At 43.5% G+C, this 22,036-nt stretch overlaps 1 protein-coding gene across 1 annotated transcript; it reads right to left on the minus strand.

The window, feature by feature from the left end:
* Nucleotides 1–252: 252 nt before the first annotated feature.
* Nucleotides 253–21,229, minus strand: sap30l (sap30-like). Its single transcript, XM_031308030.2, has 4 exons — nucleotides 20,421–21,229; nucleotides 12,607–12,729; nucleotides 8,394–8,492; nucleotides 253–470 (listed from the first exon to the last, which is right to left on the minus strand). The coding sequence occupies exons 1-4, from the start codon at nucleotides 20,604–20,606 to the stop codon at nucleotides 330–332; spliced, it is 549 nt and encodes a 182-aa protein (XP_031163890.1). The 5' UTR covers nucleotides 20,607–21,229; the 3' UTR covers nucleotides 253–329.
* Between the last annotated feature and the right edge of the window lie 807 nt (nucleotides 21,230–22,036).

The raw sequence follows: 22,036 nt of genomic DNA on the forward strand, positions 1-22,036 counted from the left end.
CTCACATTAATGTTAAAAAAAAACTCATAAAGTGACATTTTCATGCCATGGGACCTTTAAATGTGAAGATGGCAAAAAGAGCAAAAAACAATTAAGAATTCACACCGTCGTAATGTCAGCTTGAATTCTCCGTTTTCAGTTAAATGTCCTCCGAGGACGGCCAGAGTCTGGTCTTCCAGAGGAGAGGGACGGAGGCGCGGGAGGTTGCCGGAGCAACAGCTGCTGCTTGTTTGCTTCGTGTAGCCGTTAGTGGTGTCCGGGGGTTTGTGAACAGCCGTGTGGATTATTAATGGCGACTTTGTTGTTGTTGTGGTTGTGGTTTTTGTGGTTTAGTCCAGCGGTTTGCTGCCACCGCCGCCGCCACCGTCTTTCTGGTCCAAGCGGCTCTTGCTGCTCTTCACCATGTAAATAAAGTAGGTCAGCGTCTCCTTCTCGTTCACGGGGATGTTCCTGAAGTGACGACTCACCGTCTGCAGAAAGAGAGAGGAGAAAGACATTAAAAAGGAAAACTCAGTTAGAGCTGCAACGATTAGATTAGCTGTCAACTATTAAGTTAATGGACAACTATTTTGACAATCGATTAATGGGTTTGAGATATTTTTTATGAAAGATCGGCTAAATCCTCTGATTCAAGCACATTAAAAAGATTTAGTAAGCGACGTTAATCCAAAAAAAGTTGTAGTGGCAATCTGACCACAAAAAATGCCACTGGAGGGAATTTGAAACCATTTCCAACGCTTGCTGGTGCAAATAATGAGGTCCGCCATCGTCTAAAGGCTAACCTTTTATTTTATAAATGCATTTAACAACACCTACAAAAACACTGACTGTGAAAGATTAAAAACGAGCAGACGAGATCTAGAAACATCACTCGCACAACGCTGAGGTTGAAAAACTGTCTTCCCAGATCCTAATTCAACACACACACACACACACACCCGTTTGTTTCACTATCTTTGTGGGGACCCGTCATTGACATAATGCAGGGGTGGCCAACCAGTTAGGTATAAAGAGCCACAAAAAAAAACGCACCATAGCAAAAAGCCACACGTCCACACTACAACAGCAACAGTGTCTTCCAGATCTGATGACAGTCATAATACATAGCAGTTTTCATAGTTTTTTTTCTCACTTAGATTGACTCAGTGGGAAACCTGACAGTCTTTGTTATCCACAGTCCTTTTCAGGTCTTGCTTGAACTCGGTTGTGGCCACTCGAAGAACTCATTTGTCACTAAAGGGGCTTTCAAACAATCGGATTCAGCAGTGAAAGGGTTAACGAGGAAGGTGATCTGTGGCCGCTGTTTTTCCTCAGGTTGCAGAATCTGTCCTCAAAACTCTGCTGCATTATTTTCCATTTTAAAATAATTGGCAAATGTATTGGCAGATGCATTCAAATGTGTGTTTTTTTTACTTATCTGAAATACTGTATGTTTCAGAAAAGTTAAAAACAACAATCAACCAATGACACAGCCCCCAGCCACACAGTAAGAGCCTCACAGGAGCAGACAAAGAGCCGCATACGGCTCAAGAGCCACAGGTTCGCCACCCCTGACATAATGCATTCCCTAGCCCCTTACCCTAACCTTAACCATCACAACTAAATGCCTAACCTTAACCCTTAGAAAGAAGACACACCAGCCTGATTATCGGCCGTTGGACAGTCTGGCGAGGTCGGTGACTCGAGTCTGTTCAGTGTGCTCCGTGCCGTCGTCCGTTGGAGAAGCCGTCGGCCTTCATTTTGGCCGACCTGACATGCTCAGTCGGAGACAGGGCAGTCGGGACTCATACGGAAATGGGGAGCGGATGAGTCTCTCAAAATCTGACGAAAATCTTTTAAACTGACCTTTGTCGATCTGAAATTAAGACAGATTCAGTAACTGCACGGCCTATTTCTCTCTTAAAATGTTTTCAGAAACACGTTTCGGTGAACTATTTTAGTCCAATATGAGATCGTATTCTGAACGAGCCGCCATGACAGCCTGGCTGTGAATTTCCGGAGAAAAAAGAACCACATGACGCGTTCGTCCAATCAGCTGCAGTTTTCATTTTCTGGGAAATAATCGGACTGTTAATGGAAACAATACAGAGCAGCGCCGCCTGCTGCTATGGAGACGTATTATGTTTTGCGCAGAGCGTACGCTCAAGTCGCCGTCGCCTCAGTGTGTTCTGAGGCATTATTTGGACCTCGGGGACCCGACTGATCAGTCCGACTGGCTTTTCTGCCGACGGTCGGCCGTCTGGTTGGTGTGTCAGGCCCTTTACCCTCACCCTAACCTAATTCTAACCCTAATCCTAAAACCTCAAACAGCCCTTTAACCTTGTGGGGTCCAGCATTTTGGGCCCACAAGGCTGTGCAGACCGCACAAGTATGCTGTATTCCCCGGTTTTTGGACCCCACGAATATAGTAAAACAAGCGCACACAGACACACACACACACACACTTTTTTTTTGTCAAATTCAGCAAACATCTCCTCCCGGTCACCTAGCTCTCGGTTTTCTGTGTGCGGTGTTCCCACACAGCCCGGGCTCTTTAAACCAAATCTAACAGAAAGGAGCGCATGAGCAGCAAAACACCATTCCAGCCAATCAGCAGGAGGTTGCGCCAGTTGCTCGTGCAAGCGATTGGCGGGAGCACAATTCTTAAAAAGTGTAGAGCAACTATAGGTCCTGACTTTGGACTTAAAATGTGGCTGGGGCATCTGTTATTTTTCTCAAACTGCTGTTTGCCGTCCTGTAGTAAACCTCTTCGGCTCGTTAACTTCTGCTCAAGTTTCCCTCATTCATGTGTTGAGCGCCACCTCAAGGACAAAAACGTAATAAAATAAACAGACAAAGATGTCGACGAAAGTAATAAACTTTTGAACATTTTTTTTTTAAGAAATGGCATGGTCGAAAAAGGGCCAAAAGCTTTGAAAATAGCGCCAAAAACTTTTTAAATCGCAAAAACTTTGAAAGAAATCGGCAAAAACTTCAAAAATAGTGGATAACGTTGTAAAAAGCGGGACAACTTGTGAAGTAGCGTCGCTGGGAGCACGGTAATCTATTTAGAGCCCCTTATTTTATTCAGTCAAAATATCCAGATTCGGAATAGGGTTGCACGAAATGATAATATATAATTGCGATTATTTTGACCTATATTGCGATATGATCGATATGATTGGGAGGGGAATAATCATTTTTGTATCATTATTCTCATTAACCTCTCATAAATCTCTCAAAATATATTATAAATATTATATATATATAATTGTAAATGATTATAGTGTGATTTTTGCGAGGACTTAGTCTTGTAGGATAGGATTTGTAGGCCGGGACGTCTCTGTAGCACCACAATACTTAATACGGAATGGTTTGACACATATTTTGCCTTTAACAAATATTTCGCCTTTCTGCAATTTGGATATTGCACTATTGCACAGCCCTAATTCAGAACAAGCGTATCGATTCTCGTATCGCACGAAGAAGGGCGATTTATTGCTGTATCTATATTTTGTCCGAGCCGTAACACCTACTGGTTGGTTGGATTTAAAAAGCTGCCTCAAAGAGAATCAAACAAACGTCCTGTGTACAGGTTTTCTGCAGGTTTTTCAAAGTCAAATTTAAGACCATTATGAATGAAATTTAAGATCTTTACCACGACATCAACTGAGCCCTAAATTCAGTTTTAATCAAGCCAAGTTTTTCTAAACTTACACTTCCCCAAAGCTGAAGAATGAAATCTGTTTCGGTACAATCCGAAAGAGACTGGCGCCAAAAACACGTAAGCTGATTGGCTGCAATATAAAGTTGCAGGTTGGTCTCATTTGCAGTAGTCTCGCTTTCCCAGACCCTCCTCCAAAGCGCGTTGAGGGAAGGTCTGGCTAGTCCACACAGCGTTCCATTTAAACCAATCACAACCGTCATGGGAGGTGCTAAGCTCCGCACAGCGCCGCTGCAAAATAGTCGTGCGAGAGAAAACTCAGATTGGACAGATAGTCTCGCTAGCTGTCTGGATTTACGCAAAGAAAGCGGATGGATACGGAGATGAAATGCTTCTGGCAGGATTTCCTCCGGGAAGTGTAACGTCAACGATATAGAGTACATTTGTAGTCGTAATACAGCGAAATTATATTTGGACTAGCGAAAGACAGAACTACAATACCACAGAATAAATTAAAAAAAAGGGAGAGGTAGCGTGACATGGACGTAGGAAAATTACAACCCGTTTAAAAATACAGTGCTCAGCATAAGTGAATACACCCATGCTAAAGTTGACTAAAAAGAGGAATAAAAAAATCATCTTTTGGAAATTGATCTTAATGCCTTAATTAAAAAAATGAGGAAAAATCCAATCTTTAAGAACACCAATTTTCTTTGTGAATGAATAATGTATCGTAAATAAATAAATGTTCTTCCTTAAAATACAGGGGGCATAAGTCAGTACACCCCTATGTTAAATTCCCATAGAGGCAGGCAGACTTTTATTTTGAAAGGCCAGTTATTTCATGGATCCAGGATACTATGCATCCTGATAAAGTTCCCTTGGTCCCCACATCATCACATACCCTTCACCATACCCCACATCATCACATACCCTTCACCATACCCCACATCATCACATACCCTTCACCATACCCCACATCATCACATACCCTTCACCATACCCCACATCATCACATACCCTTCACCATACCTAGAGATTGGCATGGGGTACTTTCCATAAAATCATCTCTCAATGCAAATCAAACTAGCTATTAGGTTAACTGAAAGTACCCCATGAAGAACATTTATGTATTTATGAAACATTATTCATTCACAAAGAAAATTGGTGTCCTTAAAGATCGTATTTTTCCAATTTTTTTAAATTAAGGCATTAAGATCAATTTCCAAAAGATGGATTTTTTTATTCCTTTTTTTAGTCAATTTTATTCACTTATGCTTAGCACTATATTTAAGACCTAGAACACAATACTGTGTATGTATGCCTTTCTCTCTGGTTCTCCTGCACACAGCTGGAACAGCTGGAACAGCTGGAACTGGTTGTGTGCTGTTGACTGCTGCTTTATTAATGATGTGGGAGGCTCATTAATGGGAGGGCCCGAACCCGGCTACAAGCCTGGGGAAACATTCAACTTACAGCCCCGTTTCATTCATTCATTCATTCATTCATTACCACTGTTGGCGCGACAGTCGGGTCACATCCGACACCCAACCCCCAAGCCCCCTCTGACCCGCCGCAGGCTGGCCGAGAGCGCTGCATACAGGACGCATTTATAAGGAATAAGGGCCGAGTACACCTGTCGATTGGGCAAATTAGTCTAACAATCTCTCCGTGACCAATTACCGTGGAATAGGACCCGCGACACTACGTATATCACAGCGAATGAGTGATGTGGAGCCGACGGTTGAGAAGAAAGAGGCCGGGAACGCCTAATGAGGGCAGGCGGCTTCAAATGTGACGCAATATGAACTACCAGCCTGATTATTGTAAAGAAATCCTTCGAAAAAAAGGCTTCCTCCTCCCAGGATGCTGCTTAAAAGTTTCTGTAACTATCACGGTACCTTCAAGAAAATGCTACGTTTTTTAAAATTTAAAAACATGCAATTTTCACATCATTTTGGACCGTTATTATCACCACATCTGTGGCTAAAATGTTGGAAAAGCTGGAGCAGATGAACAAATAAAAATGCAACAATCCCCCATAGTTGTATCGTCCAGTTACAGGATTCATAATTAATTATATTTTTTGCACTCTTTTGTACGGTATCCAAGTATTTTTGTCTTAGTTTATTTTAAATTATTTACCTTGTATAATCTTTTTCCATTTTAGCCGGTGTCCTTTTCTTTGCCCTTAAGTCTTTTTACTTGACTCACAGAGCCGGCACATGAATCTCCTCTGTGCCTGGACTGTTTGGTTAATGCACAAATGGCAAATAAAAAGATTGAATATTGAATCTAAAGAAGTATAACTGGGAACCAACTACAGTCATTAGATCTGAGAAAAGTCTTTTAGTTACATTCATTCGGCTTAGGCAGGGTTTCTGCAGCTTTCACCAAGTCAAATTTAAGACCTTTTGAGACCATTTTAAGACCATAATGAATGAAATTTAAGACCTACGTCAGATGTCAGAGTCCGCAGACGTCTGAAACAATTCCCCCATTTCCTCATCAGCATAATAGGACCGGTGTCTAGTCACTGTGTGGAGGACCCAGAGCACCTCCGCTCATTCATTTGTAGTCATGATATAGTGAATATAGCAAAGAAAGAACTACAATAAAAATAAAAAACAGTCTATTGTAGTTTGCTGCCAGAGCATTTCAATGAGCATTAGAGGTAGCGTTACGTGGATGTAGCAGAATTAAGACCTGTTTAAAATGATTGAAGAGCTAGAACATAATACTTCAGCGGGTTTAAGACTTGTTAAGGCCTAAAATTTTATTTTTTTTTTAGGATCGTTTTTGGTCATTTTCGGCCTTTATTTTGACCAGTCCTTCCAGAAAAACACGGAGTTTTTTTGTGATTGTTGCGGGCAAAAATCCTTGATTATGCGGCACGTTTTCTTAAAAAATACGATGGAATATGCGGGATGTTTATGCAATTTTATGCGATGAAATTGCGGGAACTTGCAAAAATTGCAGTTTCATCGTGGCTTCATCGCGGGGTTTGCAGCTTTTCGATGATGTTCACGTCGCGTAATTACGTCACTTCGTAACGTTCCCATGACAACAGGGGAAAATGGCTGCTCTTGTGTGAAGTAAACGCAACATTTTTCAACTTTCTGCTAAGATATGTGACTTTTTTGCAACGAAAATGCGGGGATTATGAAATCATGCAAGCCCCGCATATTTTACGCAGAAATCGGCAATTTATGCGGCAAAAGTGCGGCGTATTTGAAAAAATGCGGCCCCCGCATAAATATGCGGACTTTGGCTGATTATGCGTTGAATTATGCGATCGTGTAATCGCGTTTTTCTGGAGGGACTGTTTGACAGGACAGCTGAAGACACGAAAGGGAAGAGAGAGGGGGGGGAATGACATGCAGCAAAGGGCCGCAGGTCAGAGTCGAACCCTGGCCTGCTGCGTCGAGGAGGAAACCTTTATATATGGGCGCGCGCTCTACCAACTGAGCTATCCGGGCGCCCTTAAGATTTTTTAAAAGGTAGTTAAACACCAACCAGACGGCCGACCGTCGGCAGAAAAGGCAGTTGGACTGATGAGTCGGGTCCCTGAGGTCCAAAAAGTGCCTCAGAACACACGAAGAGACGGCGACTTGAGGGTACGCGCTGCGCGTGAGCGAAACATAATACGTCTCCATAGCAGCAGGCGGCGCTGCTCTGTATTGTTTCCATTAACAGTTTCCATTCCAGAAAATGAAAACCGGCAGCTGATTGGACGAACGCGTCACGTGGGTCTTTTTTCTCCGGAAATTCAAAGATAGACTGTCATGGCGTCTCGTTCAGAATACGATCTCATATTGGACTAAAATAGTTCACCGAAACGTGTTTCTGAAAACATTTTAAGAGAGAAATAGGCCGTGCAGTTGCTGAATCTGTCTTCATTTCAGATCAACAAAGGTCAGTTTAAAAGATTTGTCAGATTTTGAGAGGCTCATCCCGCTCCCCATTTCCGGGTGAGTCCCGACTGTCCTGTCTCCGTCTGAACATGTCAGGTCGGCCAAAATGAAGGCCGACGGCTCCTCGGACGGACGACGGCACGGAGCACACTGAACAGACTCGAGTCACCGACCTCGCCAGACTGTCCAACGGCCGATAATCGGCTCGGTGTGTCAGCACCCTAAGACCCCGCGGAAATCCTGTTTGGTGCTGCGCTCACGATCACAAAAACAATGCAATCGATTATTTTGCACGTGAACCGTTATTTTTGTCTTGTGTTCTGAAGGGGAATTCAAAAAGTTCTAATGTGAAAAGTATTAATGGAAATTTCACAATTTTTAAACTTCAATAAATGCAACATCTTTCCAAACGTCAATCAGTAATCGTGTTAAATAACCGTGAATTCTATACAGACCAAAATAAATTGTGATTATGAGGTTTTTTTTTTTTCATAATCGAGTGGTGCTAATATTAGGGATTGGGCATCGAGAAACGGCTCCAACTTCTAATAGTTTCAAAAAATTTGGGTTTCCATGGAGACCGCCATCGTACCTCCAGGCGCTTGTTTGTGTTGCAGCCGTGGAGCGCAGTAAGTGGCGCTCCAACTCTGTGTGGCTTTAATTTACGTTGAAAAAGCCTGGTAAGAACTGTAAATCACAATTGAATAAAAACTTAAATGTTCCTTGTTGTCATCTGTGAAATAAGCATGTGACCCATTTCAACTCCGCTCCTCAAAGAACGCCAAAACACGACCTAATATCTGCCATCAGTCACCCAGACCTCGGCATGCCGTTACCTCTGCCAGCTGGGCCTTGTTGAGTCCGGGCCGGGTCTGCAGCTTGTAGTGTCGCTTGTAGCGTCTCAGCGTGTTCACCTGCAGCTGGAAAAGGTCGACCTGAAAAGCAGAGAGAGAGTCGGTCAGAGAGTTACGAGGGAGGGGGACTTCTCATCCTGCCGCCATCTCGGATAGCGTCAAACCAAATATTGTTCCTAACAGAGTAGTTTACGTCTTTAACATGTGTCTGTAGTGGGGCTTTCAGCTGTAATGCCACAGTCCAATGTGATAGATTCTTTTCTTTTTGGTGTTACTCACAGAGGGAGACAGACAGAGAGACGGAGAGAGACGGAGACAGAGAGGGAGACAGAGAGAGAGAGAGAGAGAGAGAGACAGAGAGAGAGAGAGAGAGACAGAGAGAGAGAGGGAGACAGACAGAGAGACAGAGAGAGACGGAGACAGAGAGGGAGACAGAGAGACACAAAGATAGAGAGACAAAGATAAAGACAGCGAGGGAGAGAGAGACACACAAAGAGAGAGACAGACAGAGAGAGAAACAGAGAGGGCGACAGACAGGGAGACAGAGAGACGGAGACAGAGAGAGACAGAGGGAGACAGAGAGGGAGACAGAGAGAGAGACAGCGACAGAGAGAGAGAGAGAGAGAGAGAGAGAGAGAGAGAGAGAGAGAGAGAGAGAGAGAGAGAGACAGAGAGAGAGAGACAGACAGAGAGACAGAGACAGAGAGACAGAGAGACAGAGAGACAGAGACAGAGAGAGAGAGACAGAGAGAGACGGAGACAGAGAGAGGGAGACAGACAGACAGACAGACAGAGACAGAGAGAGAGACAGAGAGAGAGACAGAGAGAGAGACACACACACACACACACACACACAGTATAAATACTTTACGTCTTTAACATGTGTCTGGAGTGGGGCTTTCAGCTGTAATGCCACTGCCCAATGTGATAGTTCCTCTTCTTTTTGGTGTTACTCCTGTTCTAGTAAGATCTGATAAAGTACACGGTGGAAGATCAGAATGGGACTGGGGATGGGGATGGGTGGAGGAATGGTTCAGTTTGTTTAATCTGCCCAACTCATTAATTGTAACTTCATGGTTCATGGTCCGTGTGTGGGTGTGAGCGTGCTGTGTGTGTGCACGAGAGAGGGGAGCATGTTAGTATTTTTCCTTAATTGGTTATTTAAATCACTGCTTAAGCACTTCTGGTTAGACACTAACTACATTTCGTTGCTCTGTACATGTGCAATGACAGTAAAGATTAATTAATATAACCGTAAGAAATAAACATGCTTGAGTATTGTAGATCTTTTTTTTTACATGCAGTCACACACTCGCCAGTTAAAAACAAGAAAGTTGTTGTTAACCCTTGTGTTGTGATGTCAAAATTAAATGAATTTTTAGGCGCTTTTCCCAACGTTTTTGTTGCTTCTTTTTTCTATACTTTTGGCACTTTTTTTTTTTTCAAAAGAATTTTTTAAATTCATGGTCAATCAACCCGAATTTAAATGACATTTCAGCCTTAATTTTCACGTTTAAAAAAAAGCAGAAATGATGAATTATTTTTGACTAACAGTTAAGATCAGAGGATGTTGAGTGGATAATCACAGACAGGTTTATGTGAACGTTTAGTCAGGATGCTGTTTGAAGTGCTATAAACTTGAATAAAACACAAAATTCAATGGAAGTAATCATTAATATTAACTGTGAAGAATGTCCTATGGGTTCCATACAACATCCACCCACGCATCCACGATATTTTCAGGCAATTTGGTTGAAAGAAACCCATATTTCTGATATAAAAAACGGGTCAAATTTGGCCAGAGGACAACGCAAGGGTTAAAAAACCTGAGCTCGCTGGCTGCTAGATTTTGGGATTCCCCGGCCACAGTGGCAGGCGAACAAACAAGTTCCCTTCCATCCCTGTTGGACACGTTTCAATGATTAACGTTAGACTCCCAGAGGCGTCTCTCTGCCTCTTCTTCTGCTTCGTAGCAAGATGAAACGGTTTTTATTTAGCAATTAGGTCATTGCGGTAATAAACACTAAAAAGCACACAAGCCCAGCTGAGTACGGGAAGAACAGTAACAGAGTAAATGGTGGTTCAGCAAGCATGTTCTTAGGTTACTTCCACCGTGACGTGGGTGTTTTTATGGTTTCCTACACCCAATTTCCTCTGGAAAGTAGGGCTGTCAACGAATACTCAAATATATATTGAAATCGTTACAAAAATTAATATTGGGGGCCCTATTTTAACGATCTAAGCGCACGGCGTGAAGCGCCGGTCGCAGGTGTGTTTAGGGCGTGTCCAAATCCACTTTTGCTAGTTTGACGGCGGTAAAAAGGGTCCGTGGTCCGGGTGCATGGTTCTAAAGGGTTGTACTTAGTGTCTTCATTAATCAGAGGTGTGTTTTGGGCGTAACATGCAATCAACCAATCAGAGATCATCTCCCATTCCCTTTAAAAGCCAGGCGCGTTTGGACCTTGGAGCATTGCTGTTATGATGGAGGATTTGCACCTTAATATTTTTATTTGTAATCTTCTGCATGTGTGTGTGCTGCTGTGCGTCCCTGTGTGTGTAACAAGCATAGTGTGCACGAGTCTAGGAGCATTTTACTAATGCTCTGTTAAAATAACAATGAAATGCTGCGTTATTGACTTTAGACCAGGTTTTTGTTGGTCAATGGTGCGATCACTTCCCACTGCCTCAAGATAGCAATACGCCCAGAACGCACCTGAACACACCTCCCTGTAAGACCAGCACGCCCAGAATGCACCTGAACACACCTCCCTGTAAGACCAGCGCGCCCAGAATGTACCTGAACACACCTCCCTGTAAGACCAGCGCGCCCAGAATGCACCTGAACACACCTCCCTGTAAGACCAGCACGCCCAGAATGCACCTGAACACACCTCCCTGTAAGACCAGCGCGCCCAGAATGTACCTGAACACACCTCCCTGTAAGACCAGCATGCCTAGAATGCACCTGAACACACCTCCCTGTAAGACCAGCACGCCCATGGGCAACAGATGGGTGCAGGTGCATTTGCTGTTTAAACCACGTGGGCGCTGGACGGGAAACTGACAACTGCGTCGGTCTTAAACTAGCAAAGACACTGGCGTCGTTAAGGGCCGAGGCTGAAATCACCGGACAAATTCAGGGAACGGCAAAAGACTCGGTTGTTTATGACTAACCCCCCGGGGTGTAACTTCATCAAGTCCTGCCTCCTGAACGCTCCAGAGGGAGAGAGAGAGAGAGACAGTGAGGAAGAGAAACAGACAGAGAGAGAGGGAGACAAAGAGAGAGACAGACAGAGAGAGGAAGACAGAGAGGGAGAGAGGGAGACAGACAGAGGGAGACGGAGACAGAGAGAGAGAGAGAGACAGACAGAGGGAGACGGAGACAGAGAGAGAGACAGAGAGAGAGAGAGAGAGAGAGAGAGAGAGAGAGAGAGAGAGAGAGACAGAGGGAGACAGACAGAGGGAGACGGCGAGAGAGAGAGACAGACAGAGGGAGACGGAGAGGGAGAGAGGGAGACAGACAGAGGGAGACGGAGACAGAGAGAGACAGACAGAGGGAGACAGAGAGCGAGAGAGGGAGACAGACAGAGGGAGACAGAGAGGGAGACAGAGAGAGACAAACAGAGGGAGACAGAGAGAGAGAGAGAGAGACAGACAGAGGGAGACAAAGAGAGAGAGAGAGAGAGAGACAGACAGAGGGAGAGAGAGAGACAGACAGAGAGAGGGACAGAGAGACTGAGACAGAGGGAGACAGAGAGAGAGAGAGGGACAGAGGGAGACAGAGAGAGAGACAGACAGACAGAGGGAGAGAGAGAGACAGACAGAGAGAGGGACAGAGAGACTGAGACAGAGGGAGACAGCGAGGAAGAGCAGCGTGCTGATTGGCTCACTGATGCTGAGATTTACTCCTTAAGGGTATTGAGGGATGGGTATTGAACAATGAGGCATTTTTAGATACTCGATACTTAGGAGGCAATTCGGTCGGGTCCTTCAACCCTAACCCTAAATATACAACAACGTTATCACATATTATCCTCATATCGTGCAGCGCTATTCAAATATATTCAAACTGATGGGTGTATGTTCTAGAAAGAAGTGGCTCAGCGACTGCCCGACTGCAAAGCCATTTGAAGTGACTATTTTTCTAAATTTGCTTCAACTACGTTGAACACTGTGAGCACCATTTCAGTGTTACCTCGGGCACCTCCACGTCATGATCCGGGGACTCTCCGCCATCGTCGCTGGTCTTCCTCTTCCTCTTGTTGCGCACGCTTTGGATGAAGTTCTTGTGGAAGTCGCAGATATAGAGGTGTCTCACCTAAAAAAAAAAAAAAACCCTCCGTTAAGTTCAGCCGTCACACAGCAAATCGTAAATACGTCAGTACTGTCCTCAACATGATACCAGAGTTTCGGTTCCGATACTTTTGGAGGATTTTAAAAACCTTCCCCAAACATTTTTCTTCTCCTGCAAGGAAACCAAACTTCTTTCTAACCCTCCTGTTGTCCTCTTTGACAATTTGGTTGAAAGAAACCCAAATTTCTGATGTAGAAACTCAGTGTTTCCCACACATAGACTAATGTGTGGCGGTGCGCCTCACTATCAACACCGGCCGCACATTGCGTTTCGTTATTAATTATTTATTATAACACTATTTAAAACACGTTCTTCTGCACTTCCTTTCCCTGCTCTCCTCCGTCTCTGTCACTTGTGTCACACACACACACACACACACACACACACACACACACACACACACACACACACACACACTGTGTTTGGTGTTTTTAGCCCCCCAACGTCGCCTTCCAGGCAGCGCGGCAATGGTTACTAGGGCTTTGACGCCGAACTTCGATATTCGAATATAATTCGAATATTAAAAAAAATATTGATATTCGAACGAATATTCGGCAGCCCTTAATATTCGAATTTCGAACCTGTTATGGGCATTATTTTTTTATAAATGTGTTTGCTTGTAAACCTTGTTTTCAATTCAGATTCCGAGGCTTTTTCACGCATTTCAAAATGTAACTACACGCCGCGGCTTGGTAGCGCATTTCCCCCCGACTCATCTCCTGGTTCTCCTCCTCCATAAACAACGTAAAAATCAAGGAGAGGGTTAACTTCTCCTGCTGCAGATTTCCCACCGTGGTCAGAAAGAACAGAGGAGACACTTTGTTTCTCTCACTAAGACTATAGAGTCGCTACTCGCTCTGAAGCTACCGGTAATCACCGTCACTCTCTCACAACACACACTACCCACACACTCCCCACACACACACACGCGGCTCGACGCACACACCAGCGCAAAAGTATGAACATCAGACCACTTCCGTAGGCTACGGTGAAATATCAGACCTTCCTGTTGAAAGCATATTGTTTGTGTTTAATCCAGGGTCTGACTTTTAATTTAAAAAAAAAAAAAAAAAACAGTGGTGGCAGTGTGTTTTTCTTCTAACATCATTGCACGCCTACTGACTGATACACTGCCCTCTGGTGGACAGAACATATACCAAGTTTGATACCAATATAAGCCTTACTGAAGGCATTTAATGGTCAAAATATTATTAATAAATATTCGAATATATTCGAATATTAATATTCATAAACAAACGAACTTCGAATATGATTTTTGGGCAAAAGTCAAAGCCCTAATGGTTACGTCAAAGAAGTTATGTTAGTGTTAAGGTGAGGGTTAGCTGCCTGTAAGGCGACGTTGGGGGCTTAAAACACCATCGAGCCCACCGTGCACACAGCGTCTGTCTCCGTAAAGGAGAGAAGACGGCTGGCCAAATTCACTAAAGGTTGGTATCCATCTTGTGAACACCTTTACACAATCACACATTCACAATCACGACCCGACTCTTAGCAAACAAGCGATTGCGCCCGCTTTAGAAAGCTAACTAGTCGCAAGTTTGCGGTAAAATGCAGTTGGGTTGTCGAGGTCAAAACACCATATGTAGCAGCTGTGAATCAAATAAACATATAATAAATAATGTTATGTCATTTTTTACTCTTACACCATCCACCCCCCGCCACAAATTGCTTTCGAATCTGTGGGAAACACTGAAACTTTTTTTAAATGGGTCAAATTTGACCCGAGGACAACAGGAGGGTTAAGATTAGGGCTGCAACTAACGATTATTTTCATAGTCGATTAATCGATTAGTTGTTTGATCTATCGATATGTCAAAACATGGTGAAAAATGTGGATCAGTGTTTCCCAAAGCCTAAGAGGACGTCCTCAAATGTCTTGTTTTGTCCAAAACTCAAAAGATATTCAGTTTACTGTCACAGAGGAGAGAAGAGACTAGAAGATATTCACATTTAACAAGCTGGAATCAGAGAAATCTCATCTTTTTTTAATAAAAAAAAATGACTCAAACGATTAATCGATTATCAAAATAGTTGGCGATTAATTTAATAGTTGACAACTAATCGATTAATCGATTCATCGTTGCACCTCTAGTTAAAATTAACCCACAAGCAGAAGCCCTTTGGCTCCAAACATTTGATAAGATGGATCCAACGCTCCTGAAAACAATTTAAATTCTCAATGCACCGCAGAAAACCTCCAGGCAATGGAGAACGTTTGTGTCACAAAAAAAATGACTAAAACCGATTAATCGATCAAACTACTTCATTTATTAAACGACGACTTATCGATTAATCTTTGCAGCTCTATAATCAAACAGTGTTTAAAGTTGTCTTAACACGAGCAGTCGTACAGGAACTTTGCCAAGATAAACTGGTATAAAACTGGCAACGCTGTGACTTAAAAGATAAAGTATCTCATCAAAAACTGTGCTCACAAGTCCTCGGTACTCGACTGATGCTCCCGACACATTTTGGTCGATAAATAGGATTGAGATTCAATGCCAAGCCTGAACTACAGCCTGTCTGTAATGCCTGGAAAAGCTTGCTTTGATGTGCATGTGCTGCCTGTCTGGGCCAACACGTGTGACCTGTCACATGAAACCCGGTATGCCTGTAAAAAAAAAAAAAAAAAAGAAAACCGGTCTTGGCAGGACAGCAGGACACACACTCTGTGCTGATTTTGTAGTGGCGGCCCGCCGTGGCAACATTTCTGCCGCCATGGTATCAGAAATAGGGCAGACGCACAATGTAGTCGTGGTTGCCTTTTAAATGATCTTGCCGACATAATGCACCCCCGTTGGGCGCCACTCACATTGCAATTTAACAACAAGTAGAACTATTCAGAGGTTATTGGACCCGTCCAGTTTAACAACTAGTAGAACTATTCAGAGGTTATTGGGCCCGTCCAGTTTAACAAGTAGAACTATTCAGAGGTTATTGGGCCCGTCCAGTTTAACAAGTAGAACTATTCAGAGGTTATTGGGCCCGTCCAGTTTAACTAGTAGAACTATTCAGAGGTTATTGGGCCCGTCCAGTTTAACAAGTAGAACTATTCAGAGGTTATTGGACCCGTCCAGTTTAACAAGTAGAACTATTCAGAGGTTATTGGGCCCGTCCAGTTTAACAAGTAGAACTATTCAGAGGTTATTGGGCCCGTCCAGTTTAACAAGTAGAACTATTCAGAGGTTATTGGGCCCGTCCAGTTTAACAAGTAGAACTATTCAGAGGTTATTGGGCCCGTCCAGTTTAACAACTAGTAGAACTATTCAGAGGTTATTGGGCCCGTCTAGTTTAACAAGTAGAACTATTCAGAGGTTATTGGGCCCGTCCAGTTTAACAAGTAGAACTATTCAGAGGTTATTGGGCCCGTCCAGTTTAACAAGTAGAACTATTCAGAGGTTACTGGACCCGTCCAGTTTAACTCCACATACTGTTGTGTTGATGTTGAGTTTATTGTCAAAACGTTCGCTTTCTTCCGAGTCGACTATTAAACGAACACCTCCACCAAAAACCGCGGTGGGTCCGTTCTGATTGGACAACGTTCAACTTGTCAGTTCTGTCAGCTCATCGTCCTGATAAACATCTGGAAACATTAAAACGGTGAGTGAGTCAGTGGAATATTTCATTCTATACTTTGGGTTTTGGTTTCCCTGTGAAGAATTTATATATATATATATATATAATTCCTCCAAAAATACAGTTCAATCACAAGTGAAAATAGGCCTCACTGTGTGTGAATGAGGGTTGCAAAATTCCGGGAATTTTCAAAGTTGGAAACTTTCCATGGGAATTAACGGGAATAAACTGGATATTTTTAACATCGCCTGTTATACTACTGTTGGTGTATAAAAGGGAACTTAAATGTAGTTGGAAAAAAAACATCTTGCAGCATAATCTTGGTTAAACCAACCTGATTTAAAAATGCAACTTCAGTTGAATGTCCTCCCTATATTCGTCAATGACATGCACACACGCATAGGCTACTACATACTGGCCAACATTTAGTTTTTAAATACATAACCCATTGCTATTATTAACCTATGTGTGTTAATAGTATAGCCCACTAAGCATAGTAAATCAAAATGGGAATGTTTCCAAAATTCCCCAGCTAAACTTTCCATGGGAAGCAATATTAAAAATACAGTTTATTCCCATTAATTCCTGATGAAAGCTTACAAATTGGAATGTTTCTAACTTTCCCCAGCTAAACTTTCTTTTCTGGAAATTTCCGCCCCTTTGCAACCTTAGTGTGAATAGGAGGTGAATAAATATATTTGTTTGTGTTGCAGCCAAGTGTCAGTTCTGTTTAATACGTAAAACATTTGGCGGCGGGGCTGGGGAGGGGGGGTTGTTGTTCGGACAGACCTGCCCCCACTGCTAAAAGAAATCCTAAAGGAAAGACTGAGAGCTCATTCATCTGGCTGTACCGTTTGAACATCAAGTCACACAATGCTTTCTGGGAGTCTTAAGCTCCCAGAAAGCCCCGGGATACAATGAAGTAAAGCAGCCAACACGTTGGTTAGACAGCCCAGCATTCGGGGGCCCTGGAGCCCCTACCGGCTCCCTGGGTCTTCCAACTCTTTGTGCATTGTGTTTGCATCCTGTTTCCTTAAGTACTCAATGAAGACAGATTCAGCAGCAGCTGCAGATTATTTCCCACATATAATGGTTTTCCGAAAAACATTTCGGAAAGTTTTCAAACGAGCCGCCATGTTGGACTTAGAGCTGGAATCGGGCCTTAAAAGTTTGGCCCGACAAGGCCCAAGCCCGACTACATTTTGATTGACAGCTTTTTAAAAGCCTGAACCCGTTTACAGCCCAACATTATTCAAATGTGTGCACGCACACAGCTCTTTAGCCTTTTGTCAAGAATGAGTCAATAATCATTTATTCATGACTAACGTAAGCTATAGGCCACTTGGAAGTTAGAACAAAGAAATAAAATAAGTCCTCCGTAACATCTCAGCACTCTAAATAGGCCTAGACATAAACTTACTCACTTAGCCTACAGACTTTGCCGGTGCAACCAAAACAGAATCGCCAGAGGCCAGCCTCCGTTTCACCTCCTCAGCATCCATTTTCACGCAACCCGGACCGCCAGCCCGAGCCCGACCCAAGCCCGTGTAAAATGATAGAAATTAAGACCTAACCCGTCAGGTTCTGGCAAAGATCTTCAGCTCTAGTTGGACTGTTTTTGAATCACGAGTAGGGCTGAACGATTTTTGAAAATAATCTAATTGCGATTTTTTCCCCCAAATATTGCGATTTCGATTCGATTATTTTTTTAAGCTCTTTGTCTTCTGTATTATTCAACAAATAATATAATAATGTATAGTATGAACACACAATTACACACTAGACAGTTAAATAAGTAAAAATATAGTACACACACACGTAATTTTTTACAGTGCACAGAGAGGAGCTGCCTCCAGCCCCTCCCCCTCGTGAAGTTGCGTGCTGCCGTGTGCACTTGTTCAGAGAGGCTATCGTTACGTTAGCATGTTGCTGGTGTTCTTGCCGTGGGATTAACTGTACTAATAAAACTGTTGAAACACCGCGGCCACGCTGCTGTGAAAGCTCCCCGAACGTCATTTATCAGTCTGGTTGTTACCCCTCTCAGTGGCAGCTCCTCCACTCATATCTTTATAACGGAGCTAACCGCTAACCGGAGCTAACCGCTAATCAGAGCTAATCGTTGCCAACCGAGCCTTGAGTTCTGCGTGCCTGTATCCATTAACTGCATGTATGGACTCAAGCCCGAATAAAACCCTTCATTTTATTAAAATGGCTGTAAAACTTTTAAACTACAACTCAGAGTTGTTTGAATGACAGAAATCAGCTCAAGGTACGGCGTAGCGTTAGCGTGCTAGTTGATGCTTTCTCTACGGAGTGCAGACTGATTGCTCTCACGAGTCATGTGATCAAATCGCAGCCTTTGCGATTAGGAAATCGCGTTTTAACATATCGCGATATTATCGAAAATGCAATTAATCGTTCAGCCCTAATCACGAGCAAAGTGTTCGTCCAATCAGGTGCGGCCACCGCGGTTGGTAGGAGGACGGAGCCCGTTTTCTTTCCTTGTCAGTGCTGTCAGCGCTAGTATGACCGCGAGCCAAACAAACGCCCGATGCTGGGAAGCAGAGCGATCTCGCTCCTGTGAAAAAAAACGCCACTGCTGTGACGTGTACCAGCAGGCTATAAACGCCGTTACATGAGACATTCACATACTAAGGCATTTTTTATTTATTATAATTCACAGCCAGACTGTCATGGCGATTCAGAATACGATCTCATATTGGACTAAAATAGTTCACCGAAACATGTTTCTTAAAACATTTTAAGCGAGAAATAGGCCGTGCAGCTGTTGAATCTGTCTTCCCTTCAGATTGACAAAGGTCAGTTTAAAAGATTTGTCAGATTTTAAGTGGCTCATCTGCTCCCCATTTCCGGGTGAGTCCCGACTGCCCTGTCCCCGACTCAACATGTCGGGTCGGCCCAAATGAAGGCCGACGGCTCCTCGGACGGCCGACGGCACGGGACACACAGAACAGACTCGAGCCACGGACCTCGCCAGACGGCCCGACGCCCGATTATTGGGCTGGTGTGTCTTCTCTCTCAGGCTGTACCACCTAGTGTCATCCAGTCTCTCCCCTGAGCTAGCTGCAACAGCCTGAAGTGTGTAAAGTAAGATGTAAACAATAAGTACCTCACATCATGTCCACACTCCATCTGTAACTTGTAAACAAAATAAGACAATCAGCTAGAAAACTGAAATTACAGCATCTCTGTTCTCTGCACAGACGAACTAAATGACCTGATTAATGCAACGTTATCACGACGTCTCCCGGCCAAGCTGCTTCCTGCCTGGCTAAAGCTAATATACAGTAGTTAGCGTCTTGAAAGTAGTGAACTGATCATCTATTTTCTTAGAGTAATGGTTGTATGGAACCATAACAACGTTATGTTTTTCGACAATTTGGTGGAAAGAAACCCACATTTCTGATATAGAAACTTTTTGAAAATGGGTCAAATTTGACCCGAGGTCAACAGGAGAGTTAAAATGTTGGCTTACGTGCAGTATTAGTGTCCCAAAAACTGAGTGTCCCAAATGATGAGGGTCTTATTAGACAGGTTAGGGTAGGGCTGGGCGATATGGAGAAAATCAAATGTCACAATATTCTTGACCAAATACCTCGATATCAATACCACAACGATATTGTAGGGTTGACTATTGGTGCTTTCAATAAAAAAAATGTACACAATGAGATTTTTGATAAATAATCATCATAATGTGGATATAATGACTAAGTGGGTAAAGGGAAATAATACAACAGTTACAACAGTCTGGTAAGTTCAGAAAATTACATCACTTTACTGTAATGCAGCCTTTAAATCCAGGAAAAGACAACAGTTATGTCATATTACGATAGTACGATATCCAAAATCTAAGACGGTATCTAGTCTTATATCACGATATCGATATAATATCGACATATTGCCCAGCTCTAGGTCAGGGTTAAGGATAGGGTAGCACAGGTGGTTTAGCAGGTTCCTAATTAATTAAAAAGACATTGTATGGGGAATTTGGGACACTAACCGGCACGTATACCTTGCTATTCTCTACTTTCACTTACGCTCTTGTCAATGTCCAGCTTTAGCTTCTTCTGTGATATGCTCTTCTGGATCCTTTTGCTGAAGGAGGCGTTTCCAGCCGAGCGGCCGCAGCGCTCCCCGTCCTCGATCAGGCAGCAACTCTGTCCGTAAAACGGCGGAGCCGGTGGTCCGTCGTGGCTGTCTTCCTCTGTGCTAAACCCATTCATTCTGTACTATTGTAATAGTATTTGTACGACCTGCCCAATGTATAAAAAGAACAGCGTTTCTTTGGCTACAGGGTGTCTTGTTGACGCGTTGCCCTTTTGTGAAAGACAATCCCGGTGACGGTTAGTGAAGCTAGCACGGCTAAGTGGCTAGTTCGCGAGCTAACAGCCGTTTTTGGTGATTATTTTCGGACTCTCTCGGCGACTTATTTTGAGACGTGATAGCCTCCGATTAAAGACATGTCCCCGCAGATCTCAGTCAAGTTGTTTTGAAACGTGATAGCCTCCGATTGAAGACATGTTCCCGCAGATATAAGTCAAGCTTCACACCACAACACAGCTGCTAGCTAACGTTAGCTAGCTCCAGTGCTAGCAGGACCGCAAGGTGGCTGCGCTGCCGTTAAACGAACAGATTCCTGCGATGAGACCGTCGCTGTTATTCCCCCTGGTAACGACCCGGTACTTCTACAAGCTCACGCGACTCCGAGTTAAAAAATGCGACAACCAGCCACAGCGAATGAAACAACTTTGAAGAAATCACGCATTTAACAAGACTGCAGCTCAACAACCGCGGCACTCTTTGCAGAACAGCTTGTACAATGGGCATTGGCGGAAGTTACCGTCCCGGAGCGTGATTGGCCAATTTTGTACAAGGGCGGGCTTAACGTGCAGACGTTGCCATTCCATTGGTTGTAACAAACGTCTATATTTTAGCGGCTCTTCCTGTAACACTCGGCGTCATGTTTTTCCCGTGCTATGAGTTATTGTGGCGTCACCGCCTGTTGAAGGGGCTTTTAACTACGCAGGAGACTTTTAATAGTACATTTTTTCATCAGCTTTCGTAATAAATACGTTGTCAGGGATTTGAACAGTTCGACGACATGATAAAATTGATCTAAATGCACTTGTATGAACAGGAAATCCACATTCACAAATTCGGAAAATGCACTGTGAGGTCGGCTCTTTGGGCCAGGCTGGTGTGGTGATACAACAGAAACATTGTAAATGTGTATGTGTTACAGTTAGCTACTTTCTACATAACTTTAGAGCATTGGGCTGTGCTTTTTTCTGCCGGGTTAGTGATCCACAGGCCATGAATGGGCACCGATCTGTAGACATTAACGATGTGATTGGACCACCTTTAACCGCACGGGGGAGACAGAGGTTCACAAATGAATATAAGTCAGAGCAAGGCTGACCATAACATTCCTTCACACTGCCTACTACTGTACAGGGGTCTTCATCGTTTTTTTAAGCCAAGGGCCCTTTAACTGAGAGAGAGACGGAACAGGGACACCCTACTACATACATTGTATAAAATAAAGGTGCAAATTAAACAGGGCCTACATAACATGTAGGGTGGCCTAAAGCCTATACACATACCTTTTTAGTGCATATAATACAAGAGACAGAGAGAGAGAGAGAGAGAGAGA

Source organism: Sander lucioperca, chromosome 13 (genome assembly GCF_008315115.2).
Source record: "Sander lucioperca isolate FBNREF2018 chromosome 13, SLUC_FBN_1.2, whole genome shotgun sequence".
NCBI classification, from domain to species: domain Eukaryota; kingdom Metazoa; phylum Chordata; class Actinopteri; order Perciformes; family Percidae; genus Sander; species Sander lucioperca.